The sequence below is a fragment of the Anopheles coluzzii genome, chromosome 2 (genome assembly GCF_943734685.1).
Source record: "Anopheles coluzzii chromosome 2, AcolN3, whole genome shotgun sequence".
NCBI classification, from domain to species: Eukaryota; Metazoa; Arthropoda; class Insecta; order Diptera; family Culicidae; genus Anopheles; species Anopheles coluzzii.
Genome location: NC_064670.1, coordinates 49,792,046 through 49,809,475, shown reverse-complemented (window position 1 = coordinate 49,809,475; position 17,430 = coordinate 49,792,046). Strand labels below are relative to the sequence as shown.

The 17,430-nt window shown below is 49.3% G+C and overlaps 4 protein-coding genes across 5 annotated transcripts; 1 reads left to right on the top strand and 3 right to left on the bottom strand.

Moving 5' to 3' along the window:
* Window positions 1-185: 185 nt before the first annotated feature.
* Window positions 186-5,475, top strand: LOC120948357 (NADP-dependent malic enzyme). The gene is made up of 4 exons (XM_040364593.2): window positions 186-604; window positions 2,694-4,095; window positions 4,184-4,478; window positions 4,562-5,475. The coding sequence occupies exons 1-4, from the start codon at window positions 585-587 to the stop codon at window positions 4,723-4,725; spliced, it is 1,881 nt and encodes a 626-aa protein (XP_040220527.1). The 5' UTR covers window positions 186-584; the 3' UTR covers window positions 4,726-5,475.
* LOC120948358 (uridine diphosphate glucose pyrophosphatase NUDT14-like) lies at window positions 5,460-6,542 on the bottom strand. Of its 2 annotated transcripts, XM_049607380.1 has the most exons (3): window positions 6,467-6,542; window positions 6,083-6,345; window positions 5,460-6,013 (listed from the first exon to the last, which is right to left on the bottom strand). In XM_049607380.1, exons 2-3 carry the CDS (start codon window positions 6,273-6,275, stop codon window positions 5,571-5,573), a joined length of 636 nt encoding a protein of 211 aa, XP_049463337.1. In that variant the 5' UTR covers window positions 6,276-6,345; window positions 6,467-6,542; the 3' UTR covers window positions 5,460-5,570. The 2 variants fall into 2 exon arrangements, with proteins under 2 accessions (XP_049463337.1, XP_040220528.1); XM_040364594.2 differs by lacking the exon at window positions 6,467-6,542 and having other exon boundaries at window positions 6,083-6,404.
* A 1,191-nt stretch (window positions 6,543-7,733) lies between these two features.
* Window positions 7,734-9,040, bottom strand: LOC125906823 (synaptic vesicle glycoprotein 2B-like). The gene is made up of 3 exons (XM_049607378.1): window positions 8,580-9,040; window positions 8,225-8,509; window positions 7,734-8,152 (listed from the first exon to the last, which is right to left on the bottom strand). The coding sequence occupies exons 1-3, from the start codon at window positions 8,845-8,847 to the stop codon at window positions 7,734-7,736; spliced, it is 972 nt and encodes a 323-aa protein (XP_049463335.1). The 5' UTR covers window positions 8,848-9,040.
* A 1,529-nt stretch (window positions 9,041-10,569) lies between these two features.
* Window positions 10,570-12,689, bottom strand: LOC125906821 (synaptic vesicle glycoprotein 2B-like). The gene is made up of 5 exons (XM_049607373.1): window positions 12,294-12,689; window positions 11,932-12,216; window positions 11,438-11,852; window positions 10,948-11,364; window positions 10,570-10,869 (listed from the first exon to the last, which is right to left on the bottom strand). The coding sequence occupies exons 1-5, from the start codon at window positions 12,574-12,576 to the stop codon at window positions 10,704-10,706; spliced, it is 1,566 nt and encodes a 521-aa protein (XP_049463330.1). The 5' UTR covers window positions 12,577-12,689; the 3' UTR covers window positions 10,570-10,703.
* Window positions 12,690-17,430: the final 4,741 nt, after the last annotated feature.

Below are 17,430 nucleotides of genomic sequence, written 5' to 3'. Positions count from 1 at the left end.
GGGCAGAACGATATTCCGTCGATAAAAATATACACACACTATCTTTCCACTCATCGTTCCATATCTTCCCACAGTGCCGCATGCGAGAGCATCCGTCGGAATAGAGCATTTACGCTCTTTGCGAATTATTTATTCGCTCCCGACGGATCCAAACGTCGCTCTATTTTCTCTTTCGCCGTACGATATTTGCGAGCGCCGTTCGCACACAACGCGTTGTCGCGGTTCCGCGAGCACCCCTAGCAGGCACTGAGAAGCAGGAAAGAACGAACAGCCAGCCGCAAGAGAAGCAAACGCGTCTCGTCTGAACGAAGGAATCTAGTGTGGTCTCAAGCCATTCTGTGGTGTGTGTCGTAGGTCGTCTGGTCTGGTTTGGTCTGGCACGCAGGATAACGCCCGGTAGGATCTTCGCCCGGAGTACGCTGCCACGCAATCCAAGCTCGCACCGTCCGCTCTAGTTTCCCCCACGTCTGTGTTCACGGAATTGACGGAGCAGCAGCAGCAGCAGCACCGTTCGCAAGCACCGCACAGCTCTTTCACCAACCGGTTCACACACGTTTGCCGTGCGTACAGCAAAAGGACGAAAAATGCAGGCTCGAAGCGTTATGTAAGTAGGGAAGCAACTTGCCCATTACGTTGACGGTGTGTTTTGTAATCGTAGCAAAGTCGAGCGGTGCAATTGTTACGACCACCGGGAGGATGGTACCCATTCGAAAGGGGAATCATCCGTTCTTCCCCACGTCAGAGTCCCCGAGAACGAGGAGACAAAAGGGTAGGCGAAATATCACCACGCGTGTGAAACTGCGTATCGATGGAAGTGTGAAGAAGAACGGACGGGGAGAGACCTACATTGTACAAAGCAACGGTTTGCCCGATTGGCCTTCCCAGCAGCGCTCGCATGTGTATGTGTAAATGTGTATGCGGTGTGCGAGAAAATAGGATGACGTAACTGATTTGAAGTGTATCCAATTTTCCCCGCAAGTGACCTAAACGTGCAACGAAAACCTCCACCTCCGACCCATCCCCATCGTTTTGGCATTCGTTTTAGGAAGTGCAGCACAAATGACAAACGATGGCCAGATGCGTTGCCTGCCTGCCTGCCAGGGAGGAAGAAGCGGACAAGAAGAAAGCGTGGATTGTGTCGAACTTATTTTTATCAGAGAGCGCGTGTTGGATAGCAACTGTCAAGAGCGGGTGTGGTGCGGTGGGAGGGTACACATGGGCGGGGGTAAATGTTTGTATACAATTGAATTAATTGATGCACTGCAACGTGATACCTTCGACAGCGACAGCGGGTGGCAGTGCGATAAAACGAGCATGGCAAAGCAAAAGATAAAACTTCTCGCTAAAATGAAGCACGCGCTAGCTATGACGGATGAGTAACGCGCTCTCCGGCAGTACGTGTTTGTCATGTGAGCGATGCTGCTATTGGAGCAGAAACACAGCAGCACCTTGCCATTTCCGTTCCGTTCCGCTGGCGGTGCGGGGACCGGGGCGAGGGACTGATAAAGATATGCTGAAGTGAGGCGCAGGAGTGGCGCAGCAAATGGGAAAATTGCTCACCTCCAATTGCATCGCAGCCACCCCCCACCCTCTTTTGCCACGAGCCAGCTAATCTTCCTCCGCGGATAACCGTGCAGGTGTGTGTGTGTGTTTGTGTGTGGTGGTACGATGGTATCTATTTGCGCGAGATATGCCCCTGCCCTGGACAACAGTCACACCATCACATGACCTTGAAAGAGGCGCATCACACAGCGAGCGAGTTCGACCTGTTCGACTTTATCTGCCTCCGGTCCCACAGCTGCTTCGATGCTTCGGAGTTTCCTGCCACGCACATGCGTACAAGCAAAAAGGTGAAACTCGCCCCCGCGCGCCCAATCGTGGTAAACAAACCACCTTCGGGGCACTAATGGCACACGGCATCGATCGATACTGCTGGCACGGGTAGAGTGCAAGAAAGGTCACTTACCCGCGCGCGGATGATGAGTGTCAAGTGGGCGATATAAGTTGATTGTGCGATCGATTGATAGATGATATTAGCACAGCACTGCGATGCACACGACCGACTGGACTGGCTCCGGGTGGACCGGATTTAGCGAGATTCAACCCGCAATCCTGCTGCGTTAGAATTATGCAAACATCGGAATGTGTAGAATCGGCAACATTGGAAGCATTTGCACACCAGTGCCGACGCTTAGTCCCACCGGCAAAGGAATCTATTTTCAGGGGCCTACTTCGATTAGCCGCACGGTTTGGTACTTTTGTCGTCCACAACACAACATTGGACCAAAAATAGAACAAGCGGGAACAAACCAAAACAGCAGCAGCAAAGGGGACGTGATTTGGTGTGTATGTCTCCGAGTGGTTTCAGACGAAAACCTCGACCTTAGCAAAGAAGCTCACACTCAGATGATCAGCTGAATGAGATGAGGATGCCCTGCAACAAAGAGACACTGGCGGAAAATCATTTGCTCCGTGTATCCGAGTCGAACCTGCCCCAAGGTTCCCGGTGCTGGTGTGGGTCGAGCCCTTCGCTCGTCTCTCTATTTCTATTCGCGAGCATTCGCAAACAAGGGCAACCATGGGGCGGGTTTTTTTGTTTTTATTTTTAACCGGTCTTTGAGCGGGTGCATCAGTGTTCCGAAAGGTTTGGTCGTTATTTAACATCCTTCTCCATTTTGGTCTTACCATTTTAGCCTGAACGCGAAACAGACTGTGGACGCGCTGCGGACGCTGGTCGGGACCGCCTCGCCGAAGAAGTCGCTCACCAAGGCGGCCACATCGGCGGCGGTGCAGGCGTTCCAGGCGCGCGACTACCATGAGGTGACGGGCGACATCATCGTGCCGTCGATGGTGCAGGGCATCGACCATCTGCGCGATCCGCGCCTCAACAAGGGGCTCGCGTTCACGCTGGAGGAGCGCCAGATCCTCGGCATCCACGGGCTGCAGCCGGCCCGCTTCAAGTCGCAGGAGGAGCAGCTGGAGCTGTGCCGGATCTCGATCTCGCGCTACCAGGAAGACCTCAACAAGTACCTGTACCTGGTCGATCTGCAGGACCGCAACGAGCGGCTGTTCTTCCGACTGATCTCGGAGGACGTGGAAAAGATGATGCCGATCGTCTACACGCCCACCGTCGGGCTGGCCTGCCAAAAGTTCGGCCTGATCTATCGGCGACCGCGCGGCCTGTTCGTGACGATTAACGACCGGGGTCACGTGTTCGACGTGCTGCGCAACTGGCCGGAACCGGACGTGCGCGCAATCGTCGTGACGGACGGCGAGCGCATCCTGGGCCTGGGCGATCTTGGCGCGTGCGGCATGGGCATCCCGGTCGGCAAGCTGGCGCTGTACACCGCGCTCGCCGGCATCCCGCCGCACCAGTGTCTGCCGATCGTGATCGACGTCGGCACGAACAACAAGGACCTGCTGGAGGATCCGCTGTACATTGGGCTGCGGCACCAGCGCGTGCAGGGCAAGGAGTACGACGAGTTTATCGACGAGTTCATGCAGGCGGTCGTGAAGCGGTACGGCCAGAACACGCTCATCCAGTTCGAGGACTTTGGCAACCACAACGCGTTCCGCTTTCTGGACAAGTACCGCAACACCTACTGCACGTTCAACGACGACATCCAGGGCACGGCCTCGGTCGCGGTCGCGGGCATGCTGGCCGCGAAGCGCATCACCAACAAGCGCATCTCGGACAACACGTTCCTGTTTCTGGGTGCGGGCGAGGCGGCCGTCGGCATTGCCGATCTGGTGGTGAAAGCGATGCAGGCGGAGGGCACGGGCCTGCAGGAGGCGCGCGACAAGATCTGGATGTTCGACATCGACGGTCTGCTGGCGAAGGGCCGCCCGGAGGGTCGGCTCGGCGGGCACAAAGCGTACTATGCCAAAGATCACGGCGTGATGAAGAACTTTGCCGACGTGGTGAAGGAGGTGAAACCGTCGGTGCTGATCGGTGCGTCCGCGGCGGGCGGCGCGTTTACGCCGGAGATTCTGCAGGCGATGGGCCAGTTCAACGAGCGGCCGATCATTTTCGCCCTGTCCAACCCGACCTCCAAGGCGGAGTGTACGGCACAGGCGGCCTATGATAATACCGAGGTACCTTGGGGCGGGCTGTGGGATGATTCCCGATGGCTGTTGCTGAAGCTGTTTCAAATTTACAACCGACCATTCCTCTCCTCCACAGGGTCGGTGCATTTTTGCGTCGGGTTCTCCGTTCCCGCCGGTGCAGTATGGCGGAAAGACGTTCATCACCGGCCAGGGCAACAACGCGTACATCTTCCCGGGCGTCGCTTTGGGTGTCATCGTTACCGGCACGCACCACATCCCGGAGGACATGTTCCTTATCGCTGCCCAGGTCGTCGCGGACCACGTATCCGAGGCGGACCTCGAGAAGGGTTCGCTCTACCCTCCGCTAAGTGCCATTAAGGAGTGTTCGATGGATATCGCAGTCGGCGTTACGAACTACGCATATCAGAAGGGTAAGCAAATGGGTGGATTAGTGGTGGAAGATTTGGCTGTAAGATTTGGAAGAAATTCTAACTTACCGCGTCTCTTTGTCTAGGTCTCGCCTCGACCTACCCCGAGCCGGAGGACAAGAAGTCGTACATTGAGTCGCACCTGTACAACTACAACTACCAGAGCGCCATGCCCGTCACCTGGCCATGGCCGAAGCAGCACGAATCATCGAAAACGCGGGAAATCAATCCGACCAAACTGCAGGCATAATAGGCTGCGGCGGCAGCAAAACAATGGCCCTTTGGTGGGGAAGTTTAATTAATTTCTATCTGCATCAGTTTCCACCAGTATTTATGTTGTCAGCGTCAATTAGGTCATTTATTTATTTTAAACCATTTTTGCGCACTGTTCGTAAGGCAGTTGCACGACGGGCAGCAGCAGTCCCACCACCACTACCTTACCATTCTGCCATCCTGCCGGCGTTTGTGTGCGTGCGGGTGATGCCACTACGACTCGGAAATCCCGGAAGCTGACTGCAACCGTAGAGAAAGAGAGAGAGAGAGAGAGAGATAACGTGGGAGATGTGTAACTATGTTCCTTTTTTACCTAATAACCAAAAGATCCACTCCCGTTTACGATTAGCTGTTAACCTATGTGATTGGTTGGAAAATTGTCTCACCACAGTGCTCCCGGATTCGGCAAACGAGGTTCATCGGTCCGATTTATACACAAAATTGCTTAAAAAGGAACGGAACGAAATTGCTACACAGACGGAGAACGTGCGGCTAGCAAATAGTTTAACTATGTTGAATGGAATTCGTCTAGTTTTGCTGGAGTTGAACCGACTAGCGCTGCCACCCATACACACATCCGCACACACACACACTCGTTTGTTGTCAAGGCTAAAATACGGCTAAAAGCAAAGCAAGAAAAACTTACCGAGCTAATCGATTCGGTATTCGATACTTGAAATAAAATGAACCATTCTGTCAGACACCGTTAAATGCTCTGGAAGGAGAACGTGAGTGTTATGTTATTTTATTTGCTTTCGCAAAACAACGGAAAATGCCTCCTGTGGATGGCTCCGGCTCTCTCTCTCTCTCTATCACAGTAGGTTAGTTCTTTGGAGCACGGTTCGTCAGGAACCAGAGCAATCCGAACAAGAAGGACGGCGGGCTGGTTATTACCGTCCCCTTGTCGGTGAGCTTTCGAGCCTCCTCCAGATCGTACTCAACGACATCGATAATTTCGTCGTCCACTCCGCCCCCGGCCGAAGCGATCTTGTCCTCGTCCGTCACCTCCGCGTAGAACAGCGTCTGCTCGGCACCGGAAGTTCCGACGCCCGAACGATAGCGAATGATTTCCTCGATGCGCTCCACCGGGATGTCGTAGCCGCACTCTTCCAGTACTTCTTCGCGGGCGATTTCGATCGTGGAGATCGGTTTATCGATAATGCCCGCACACAGCTCCATCGTGACGGCAAGCTCCGGCGGGTACTTCTTCATGTCGATGCTGCCCGGCTCCACCCCATCGCCACTGATGATGCCATGGTAAACGGCTGCAAACGGGTGAAAGTGAGCCTAAAGCTGGGGACAGTCTAAAGTGGAAAGAGTCTGACGGTACTTACCAGGTCGGAACTGTTTGACGAAAACCAGCTTCTTCCGGGTAACGTTAAAAATCACGATCGACACCGAATCGTGCACCTTCAGCAGGTCCCACGACTTTTGCTTCCCGTTCTGCGTGTAGTGGAAGCGGAACGGCTTCACATAGGGCGAATCCGCCGGCAGTGGCCCGTAGTGTATGTCGGTAATGTTATTCATTGCTGGTCGGGGTTGGCAAGCTTTTAGATGTAGTCCTCGTCGCACAGCACTACTGCGGTAACATGTTATGCTGCCCTTGAACAAATAACGAAAAATAAATATTATTGACATAACAACCAAGACAAAAAACGGGACAACAAATAGCAACGCACAAGATACATATAGCTGCACCTCGTGATTTGCCACATTACCATAGTGTTAGTCGAATGGGACAGGAATGGTTTATGTTAAATTAATCCAAATGAATTTCTCTATTATTTCATTAAACAACAGCAGCTCTCCGTGATTCATTTAAATAAATATTACAAAAGTTCATGGTATATTTATCTTCGTAACAACCGCTTTTCTTCGAAACGCTTCAAACGTCAAACAGCTCCAGAAACGCTTCATGGCACAATGGTAGCTCATCTATGACACAGTGGGTGATTCAAAATTATGCAACGTTCAAATTTTCAGCTAAAATTAAAAAGAAACATCCGTTGGCACAACCGTTGTCAGTCAAAGCTTGTCTGTACCAGTAGTGGACTTGGCTTTCTGTGACTTATTAATAATCTATTGCAGGATAGTTAGTTCTACGTATGGGGGCACGGTCCATGCGGGTCTTGAGCCCATGACGGGCATGTTGTTAAGGCGTGTGAGTTGACAGTATGAGGGACAAAACATTAAAAATAACGTAATATATGATAAATGAAATAACTTGATACGTTTATTGGCAGTATCTAAATAACAAATATCTAAAAAACACAATATCTAGGCTAGGATCTTTTGCTAGGCAGAAGGATTGCCGAAATCGAACATGTGAACATCAGTAACGACAACATAATAAGAGTTAATTCACAGTTTACAAGCATCATATTCCCAAGCAGCGAGCTTGCTGCAAAGCCACTCAATCTTCCAAACACATTTGTCAATCCTATAGTCATCGCTCTGAAATGTGAAATTGGGTCATTCTTTTACACAGCTGCATAACCATGTACACCAAATAGCTGCAAACCGTACCTTACTTTTGTGTTGAAAAGGGCCACCACATTGGCATTCACCAGCACTACACAGTGACCGGCGAATACGATCATCAGACAGAACAGGATCGCTACTGCGTACGGGTTGGTGACGAACTGCAGAGTAACACCGCAAATTCCAGCTACAGTAAAATTGAACATTGTCATAATTTTTACATCAATCTTTCCAAGCACCAGCGATACGGCAATCCCTTGAACGACGCTCATTACGCCCGATATTAAGGTGTAGGAAAATGTTTCACTTTCATCATTACAAAGCTCCATGCCAATTGCTTGAGTTCCATTCTGTTCCAGGATGTTACAGACCTTATTTCCTTCTACCGTTGCTTTCGCCGAAAACATGTGATTTATAATGTCCGGGAACCACAGTCCCAGCCCACCGTATCTGCAACCGATTGGGGGATATAATCTTTTTAATGTTCATATGGGATATGTGTTCTTACATTGTAAACGCTCCAATGTTGTGTACGCAGCAGATAATGAAGTACACCAGGTAGGGCAGCTTCACAATCGGTAGGGTCTGCTGGACCATCGATTTCAGCAGTGCTCCAGAACCGTTTTCACTCTGCTCTCGGGCGATCGCATCTTCCGAATCAAGTCGCAGTGACGTCACCTCATAGCCATCGGTGCTGTCAGTGCCCTTGTTGAGCTTATAGACCTTCTTCAGTATTTCGAGTGCTTCCTCATTTCGGCCTTGTGAGACAAGAAATTTGGGACTTTCGGGACAGAAGCAAAATGCGATGCCATTCAGGAAGCCGGGCATCGTGTTGATGATAAACAGCAAACGCCATGGCTTAAACTCAAACGAGTCGGAGATAGTCAACACCCAGTCGTACGAGAGTATCCACCAACCGATCGCTAAGGATAATATAAGCAAAGAACATAATCGAACCTTGTGACCACCAGTATCACACTTCTCTTTTATCTTACATGATACGTAAACGATTCCGACACCTCCCCAAACGGAAGCGAACGACAGCATCTGACTCCGTCTGCTCGGGGTTGTGAACTCGCCCAGATAAGCGTACACCGTAGAGGCCGGTGCAGCAACACAGACACCCGTAAGTAAACGAAGGAAAAATAGCGACACGAACCCAGTCGCCAGACAGGACATTGCACCGAAGAACGAAGTCCCGAACAGTGCGTACTTCAAGATCCGTTGGCGTCCTCTCGTATCAGCCAGATAGCCCCAGAAGTAGGACGAAACCATTATTCCTTTTGAAAGGAAATAGAACTCTATGTAGCCACGTGCTGGTGACGAATCTTCTATGTGCTTCACACTCACCCAACAGCATGGAACCGCCAAGGATACCCTTCTCCCAAGGACTTAAGCTTAAATCGCACTGTGCTACGGGTAGAATGATGCTGATACCGACTGCCTCATTCACTACCGTCATCATGCTGACACCAGAAAGTACCGACAGGATGAGCTGCACCTTTCCAAAGCCCGTCAACTGGAGTGCCTCGTCCAAGGTATGATCATTTTGAGCTTTATGTACTGTTGCTTCCGAAATGGGTAAATCTGAATGTGGAGTTGGTAAACCATTTTCCATAATTGCCTTTGTGAGAGTATACTTTTCAGTTCACTGTATACAGGCTACAAATAGGTGTACGGGCTTGTATGGATGGCACACAATATTCAAAACACTAATATGATACTATACATGATTCAACAATCAGTAGTTAATAGAGGACGCGTTTGTCTGCAATTACGCAAAGCCAATCTTTTAACATCATCAAGCTAAAAACGTCTAAACTGCACTAAAACGAATTCTTTCCCATTACCCAGTAGTTAGCCATATGTTCAACGATCTTGTTCGGGCTTATCGGTGTTTATAATCAATTTGAACCAGTGTAGATGCGAGAACCTAACTTTTTTGATAAAAGCGCACACATTTCTTTGTGCTATTGAGTGATATAACTTTGGGCCGGCGCCAGTTCACGCGGGTTCGTTTAACGATGAAAATGGTTGGATTGGGGTAGAGTAGTTGAAATATTCAAAATATAAAGGTGGTTGCAAAAGGAAAAATATTGTTATATGTAAAAATCACATCATATCATACTTGATAATTTCGAAGTGTGTCGGTTAAAGTAATTGATTGACGGGAGTTATTACCATCATAACTGTGTGATGATGATTAGAGTGGATTACTAGTTCATAAACATCATTTACTTGTTTAATGCGTGTATTACTGTTTTCGCAGCTCGTTAATTAAACCATATAGAAGTCATTGCATTTTGTTTTAAAATATGAGTGCTATAACATGTAGAATGGCGTAATTACAAACGTCATCTTTGTAGTGTTAGTCTGGGGGTGCGATGTATGTGATATTGATCTAATTATTTCCCAAATATAAGGCAAATATAACAAAATAAACTACAGTTTTGAGATAAACCAATTCGTAAATCCATCAAACATGATTTTAATACACATGATTTATTTATTTACTTATTTATTTCATTATTTATGAGTAAGTCGGCTTTTAATCGCATCGGCAGTACTTCTTAGGCTATGTGTAATGAATAATGAATAATTATGATGTTTTACTTTGATACTAGTTTTGTTTGTTGCCGTAAAACGAGAACACTTTCTTGGATAGCACTTCTTCTTCTATTTGGTGTAACGTCCAACGCGGACATGCCGGCCTATACAGGCTGTCGAGACTTAATTCATTACCACGTAGCCGGATAATCAATCCTTGCAACGGGGGGACGGTCCATTCTGGGCTTTAACCCATGACGGGCATGTTATTGAGTCGTTCGAGTTGACGACTGTACCACGGGACCGCCCTTGGTTAGTACATCGTTGTCAAAAAATCAGTTCGAGTTAAGTACGCACCAGGATACATTCAACAAGAATGAAGACAAAATTATTACCAAGGATACATTGCATATGTGTGCAATAAAGCGCAACGAGATTAAAAAGATACACATTTTCAATAAGGCAACAAAAATAATCAAAGCTAAAACGTCATCTATTCAATAAATCCTTGGCACTGTAAACTATATCGAAAAGGTTCAATGTCAATTGTAGTTTAAGTGGTAGATATTAATGACTAAAACATGGAGATCAGTTGATAAACTATTAGATAACCTGGTTGTCGAATGCAACCTTCATCACGCGACGTTAGAGATGGAAAGTATTTGTTCCAAACTCAACCTGCTTGCAAAGATAAAATTCAACACCTCATTATCTCATATCAATTGGCTTCACGTTGGAAATCATAAAAAAAAATTCAGCTTTCAAGTGGGCGAAGCAACATCACGCTTTAAGGTGAACTTTGGAATGTGTGGAAGATTTATTTACATAATGATAATGTGATTAAGTACATGGCACCTTAAACTAGCAAGTTCGCCTTGGCTAGCATTCTCCCCCTTTCGTCTTTAATGTGTGCGTGCGCGTACGGTGTCACTTTTTTGGCAACAGGAATGTAAGACCCGCACATAGAAACAGCAACCCGGACAGCATGTAAAACGTGACTGGACAGTTTTGTAGGATCAGTAGCCCTATTACAGCACTCGCTACGAAGCAGCTCAATCGCCCAATCATGTTCGTTAGAGCAACGGCCATCGCCCTAGAATAGAATAGATTTTGTATTTTTGGGTTTTAAATACATTGCCGTTAACACATGGCTACCTGTCGTCGAACTTACCTTACGTTCGTGGGAAAGATGGCCACCACGTTTGCGTTCACCAGCAGCACACAGTACCCGGCGAACACTATCTCGAGACAGAACAGGATTGCCACGGCATACGCGTTCGTGATGAACTGTAGCGCAATACCGGACACACCGGCCACGATGCAGTTGAAGACCATCATGACCTTCTGATCGATTCGGCCCAGTACAGCCGAGGTGATGAGCGCGTATATGCACCCAATTATGCCCAGCAGCAGTGTGTAGAGGAATGTTTCGATCTTCACCTCATCGTCGCAGAGCACGACGTCCGAGGTGACGGGTAGGGTTTCGTTACGCTGCAGTATGGCGCAAACTTTTCGTTCGATCTGTGTGGCGTCCTGCGAGAATACTTGGTTCATAATCTCCGGGAACCACAGCCCTAGTCCACCGTATCTGAAATGACGACGATGGTTTTGGTGTTTTTCATTTGCGATCTAGGATGGGTGAAAATGGTTCATGCACTTACATTGCAAACGCTCCAATGTTGTGTACGCAGCAGATGATGAAGTACACCAGGTAGGGCAGCTTCACGATCGGTAGAGTCTGCTGGACCATCGATTTCAGCAGTCCTCCAGAACCGTTTTCACTCTGCTCTCGGGCGATCGCATCTTCCGGATCAAGTCGCAGTGACGTCACTTCATAGCCATCGGTGCTGTCAGTGCCCTTGTTGAGCTTATAGACCTTCTTCAGTATTTCGAGTGCTTCCTCATTTCGGCCTTGTGAGACAAGGAATTTGGGACTTTCGGGACAGAAGCAGAATGCGATGCCATTCAAGAAGCCGGGCATCGTGTTGATGATAAACAGCAAACGCCATGGCTTAAACTCAAACGAGTCGGAGATAGTCAACACCCAATCGTACGAGAGTATCCACCATCCGACCACTGGAGTAGAATAAACAACCGAAATCTCAGCTCCATTACCTTTACGCTCACACATATCAGGCCTTCAAAATTTACTTACATGATACGTAAACGATTCCGACACCTCCCCAAACGGAAGCAAACGACAGCATCTGACTCCGTCTGCTCGGAGTGGTGAACTCGCCCAGATAAGCGTACACCGTAGAGGCAGGCGCAGCAACACAGACACCTGTTAGAAACCGGAGCACCAGCAGCGACGTGAATCCAGTCGCCAGACAGGAGATCGCACCGAAGAACGAGGTCGCAAACAGTGCGTACTTCAAGATCAGCTGTCGGCCCCTCGTATCAGCCAGATAGCCCCAGAAGTAGGACGAACACATTGTACCTACACTTTGCAAAGAGTCACATCAAACACACACACTCTACACCAGCTCTACTACTCTGCCGGGAACTGAAACTCACCTAGAAACACAGCACCTCCAACTATACCCTTCTCGCCAGCGTCCAGATCGAGATCGCACTGAGAGGCGGGGAGAATGATGCTCATGCCCATCGCTTCGTTGATCGATGCCATCATGCCGAGTCCGGCCAGAATCGAGAGGACGATCTGTACACGCCCGAATCCGGCCAGCTCCAGCGCCTCGTCAAAGCTATGCCCGCCCGGCGGTTTCTGTCCCTTTTCCAACGCACCAACCGTTTTGGCGTTCTCCACCGTAAATACCATGCTTACTGCCGATGGGGCCATCTGGAGCTTCGTTCGTTCTGCGGTTTCTGCTCAATAAGGGTGACCGTCTTGGTGCGGTTCTGGGGCGAAACTAAACGCGTGAGCTATCCGCCCGCTGGCCTGCTGCTGCGTGATGAGAGTGCGATTATTTAAAGTCGTAAGTGTAAATAGCGGGCGCATGCAGTACTTTGGCACAGCCAAGATGAGCTTATCAGTGCGAGCGCGAGCGCAAGCATATACACAACACAGGGTGGTCGCGTACGATTTGCAACCTCAGGCGTACCGGCTCGTGAGCAGATGAATGACGGTTCAAAATCACGGCAAACACGGTGACGATCAACGTGCAGCCGCGATAAGAAGGAGCGTTTCGGGGACGCAATATAGCGGATCAGATGTAGGTGAATAGTACAACTTTTACTACAGGAAGCCATGGTGCCGGCTATTTCAGAAAGTGTGGCGTCACTGTGTGAGATAGATCAGGAATTGCACAACAAATGTTTTTGTGCACAGCGCACAACTACAGCTGGACGCAGTTTGAGTCGCCCTCTAATAGGCGTGTCGTGGACCCTCGCATTTCCATCGCATCGTTTGCAAGCCCTGCCGTCCAAACATCCCTTTCGTTTATTCCTATTGCACGCGCACCCTTGTCTATGCTACTGCATACACTCCATAACTGCCCTCCCTTTTTTTCTATTGCACTGTAAATGCAATTCTGTCCCCTCTGTCTCTCTTTCCTTGTAGCAAGCCAGCTCAAGAAGCTCACCTTCCAGTGTTTCAGATTTCCCAGACAATTTGCTGCTCGGTGCGAAAAGCGCACAAACTTCGTGCTCGGTGCTCGATTATTGGCCACAATGCGATGGAGCATTGCATTCCGAATGCATCCCACCCAACTGCGAAACAGTTTTGGTGTCGTGTTTGGGGAAATGGTAGAAATCGGTTGCTATTTAGAAGGGACACTCCGGGGCTGAAGGGACTACCCCAAAGAGGCCAAAGACGGTGGCAGAGTTGCATGAGCAAGATGCAGTACAAGCGGGCAACTGTAGCTTCCCTCGTGAACGTGCCCTTTTTTGCGCGGGATGCTGGGCGCAACAGGCACACACCGGCAGCTCACGATCATAACGCCCTCCTGTGTATGTGTCTGTGTTTCAACTGATAGTCGATTAATGTCATGCCATTCCACGACCTGTAAAACGAGCTCATGTTTGGTGGTGGTGGTGGTGGTCGTCGGTGGTGTCTGCGGCATCGTTAGAAGCGACCAATTTACAAACCATCCTACGAAGTGGGCGGAGAAAAGCGAAATACACCAAACAGACGGGGTAAATCCTTCGAAAGATGCACCACTTTACATCTGGCCGACTGCTTCCGCGCTTATGCTCCTTGGGGAATTACTTTCCAAAGAATTGGCCGATGATGAACGTACTTCCGGAAGGGCGGAGGGCGATGTGTGTGCGATGCATTATAATTGAATTATTGTTCCACAATCTGTGACACTCGGAAGCAATCGTATGCGAGTGCGTTTCCGAGGGCCGCACCCTAATGTGCAACATATTGCGTGCATTGACGTGAAGGGGTCGGAAGGACAGACGCTGCTCTCGAGGGTGCTTAACTAGCGAACACTTGACCATGTGTTGATGACCCAGATCATACTCACCGCGGCCTGTTATGTTACCATGTACCCTTTTACAACTCAGTTCATTATCTATCTTATCGCACCCGACTCGTTTTCTACGACGGAGGCCAAGTGATGTTTCTACACTGGAGCATAAAAGTCCTCCAGGTTTTGAATTTCCCGTAGTAAATTTCATGCACCACGAACAGGTTATGATTTATGATGTCACCATACAGCGTCACTGTATGATCGGTGTGTAAATAGTGAGCGATGTTTTTCGATGCCTCCAATCCAAAACAATGCTCACAGTCCTTTTTTGGCGTTCATTCACAAAAATGGACATAAACCGGGAGCCCCAAACAATACGAACCCGTTAGGTATTGGGAAGGTACCATCGTTCTGTCTGCTTCACACTTCCACCGTGTCCTTGTTGGCTCTCTTGTGTTGTCCCACTGCTTAAGCCATCCCGCGCCAGTTCAATGTCCTTTCTCCGGTCTTTCTGTGCCACATCCTTGGTGTACCGTTTTATGCTCTGTCGGGGCCAACTCCGTTTTGCTAATATGCTGGCGACGCGGATGGCGACACGTTGCTACGGCCGCGACTTATATGGTAAGGACATCTCGCACGGCACCTGCCGGACCCTTTTTCTTTCTGGCCGTGTGTTGTACCCATGCTGGCAAAAAATGGCAGGGAAACAATGAACACCCAAGACAGCAGTAGGCAGTGGATCCTGCGGGAATTGTGCGAATAACGTGCCGTACGACAGTCAAGAATGAACGGACGGAAGATGTTGGATAAAGAATACAGCAAGAATGAATGCGAACGAATAGGGCCAACTCCGGTAGAGGATGAAATTGGGTCAAATGGGTCGGGCGCAGTGGATTTTGGGCAAACTGAGAGGATCGTGAGAATTCTAACTAGCCGCTGGGGAATTGAAGGGACCGATTTAGTGTCACTGCGAAGCATGAAAGTTGATTTATGTCTCGATTTCAATTTGATCTCTTCCATTACGAAGCATGGATTTTCTCAAAAATCACCCACACAGTAGAAGAAAACTTTGATATTGACCATCATTAGACGACGCGGCAATTACATCCAACTACATCCCGCGCCTCTTACAACAGCCCACCGTAGACGAGAGGTGGTTGTAGTTTTAATTACACTCTAAAGCGATTTGTTTAGCCGGGGCGCGCTAGTCCGCCCCTAGATCGAGCGATCGCGTGATAAGCGAAATAGGCTGCACGTGCATAAACGCTCTGTGCGATTAAAAAAGGGGTTTGCCGGAGGATTGCTTCCACGACCATCCGTCCGCTCGCAGCGATCGAGTAAACGAGGCCGGTTAGCAGTTCATAATCGTGATTATCACTCGTGTTGCATTTAATAACCTCGCGCGGAGGTGCCATGAAGAGAACGGGTCGGTCGGGGAGAAAACAAAATCGTTTGTAGCAGTTCGTCGTCTACGAGCCAAAGCTGTCTAAAGCCGATTCCATTCCATACGATCCGACGCCGGAAACGCTGGCACGTTGGGGCCGTGATTGTGCCGCGGCCAGGAATCGAAAAACGAATGATTGCAGAATGCAACTTTGTCCACAGCCCGCGGGATCCGGTCTCATCCGGGCGTCCCAGTGGGTTCCTCGCCGATGACAGAATCGATGTTACTGATGATCTCTCGTCCCCGCGGCGGCTGCGTCACATCACCGCGCGAAGACAGAACAGAAGATCGCTGCAGATACTCGATCACAAACACACAAACACACATAGCATCACATGCATATGGCCGAAACATTGAACACAAAAGTGAAGCGAAACGGGGCAAAATGAACGAACTGAGAAGAAAAGCCACAACATAAAAGAATGGCGAAGCTGCGCCGTTGGGGAGGGATGGCCGGGCGGGCTGGGAAGCAAATATTTACTCACAACCAATCAAAGCGAGCTGCAATGCAATCGTCGTGTTGTCCGTTTGTCTCGTCTTCATGGACGAGTCGTTTGTGAATATGTCCCCGGCACGTTCTCGGTTCGCATTTTCTTCTCTTTCCGAGGGCCTTTGAGGGCGGCAGGAAGGGAAAGCTGTTTGCAATAATAAAATAATGAAAACTTCATAAATAGTGGGTAATTTATCTAAATCCTGCAAACTGGCCGGGCAACATTCGCGAGAGTGCCCCGGCTTAAGAACGCCTGAGAACTGCCGTCGAACGCGGATCCTGCTGGCATCCGGTGGAAGAGATATGAAAATTAAATGTAACAAATAAGAAACACGACAGCAGGCAATCGACAACTACATAGGACCGCTCTGTGCCTATTGCCCTATTGCCCGACGCGGTCCCATCCATTCCCAGGATTCTCCTCGTCGAGGCGATTGGTGTGCACGATCGATGCGAATCATTTGCCCACAGTTGGGGTCGGAGCATAGGTTGATGTTGCGTTGGACAGTTAAGAGTAGCGGTAAGTTAACAAACCAATTTTTAATTCTCAAACGTTCTACACAAATGGTAGGTGTTGTGACGGGGCTGGAGTTGGTATTGGTTAGTGTGCTAGTTCAATACACACACACGCAGACGTATCATTTCCCAATGCAACGAATGCATTCAATTTTGCTTGGTGCCAGAATGGATCCTTTCGTGAGGTTCATTAATTTTGTTCCCTTTCGCTCAACCGAAATCATCATGCATAATCATGCTCTGGCATTACCTCACACTCTCCCGCCCTTTCGATGGTGCACACGATGTGCCAATTTCTCATCGTCCGATCATGTGGATCACCCCAAAACCGAAGATACAACTCACTTCTCGTATATTTCGCACAACCCACCAGCGTAAAGGTGGTCGTGCGGTGGCAGCAGCACCACCCGGTGGCGGCCAGTTCATTGCCCTGGTCAAACCGACGCAAACGGCAAAGAAACATTTGGGCAATCGACTCCTGTTCGGGCCACACCGAGGCAACTGGCGAAACTGAAAAACACACACTCACACACTTCAAATGGACGGTTGATGGATCTCGTTCGTCAAATGGCCAGGATCAAGCGTCGTCTGCAAGCGGTTGAGCGGCCTGTGTGTATTTATTATCTTCCCTTCTCAGGCACTCTGGCAGGTCCGTTGTTGTTGTTGTTGTTAGTGATGCGTTCTGAACAGTTCTGGACGCAAAACAACGGACGGATGAACTGGTGGGCAAGATGGTTTCGTGTTTGCTCATCCTCGTGCTTTAGCCTCAACCTTGCCAAAAAGGCCAAACGCACCTCAGCCACCAACACCGCCGAATGGCAGCACATC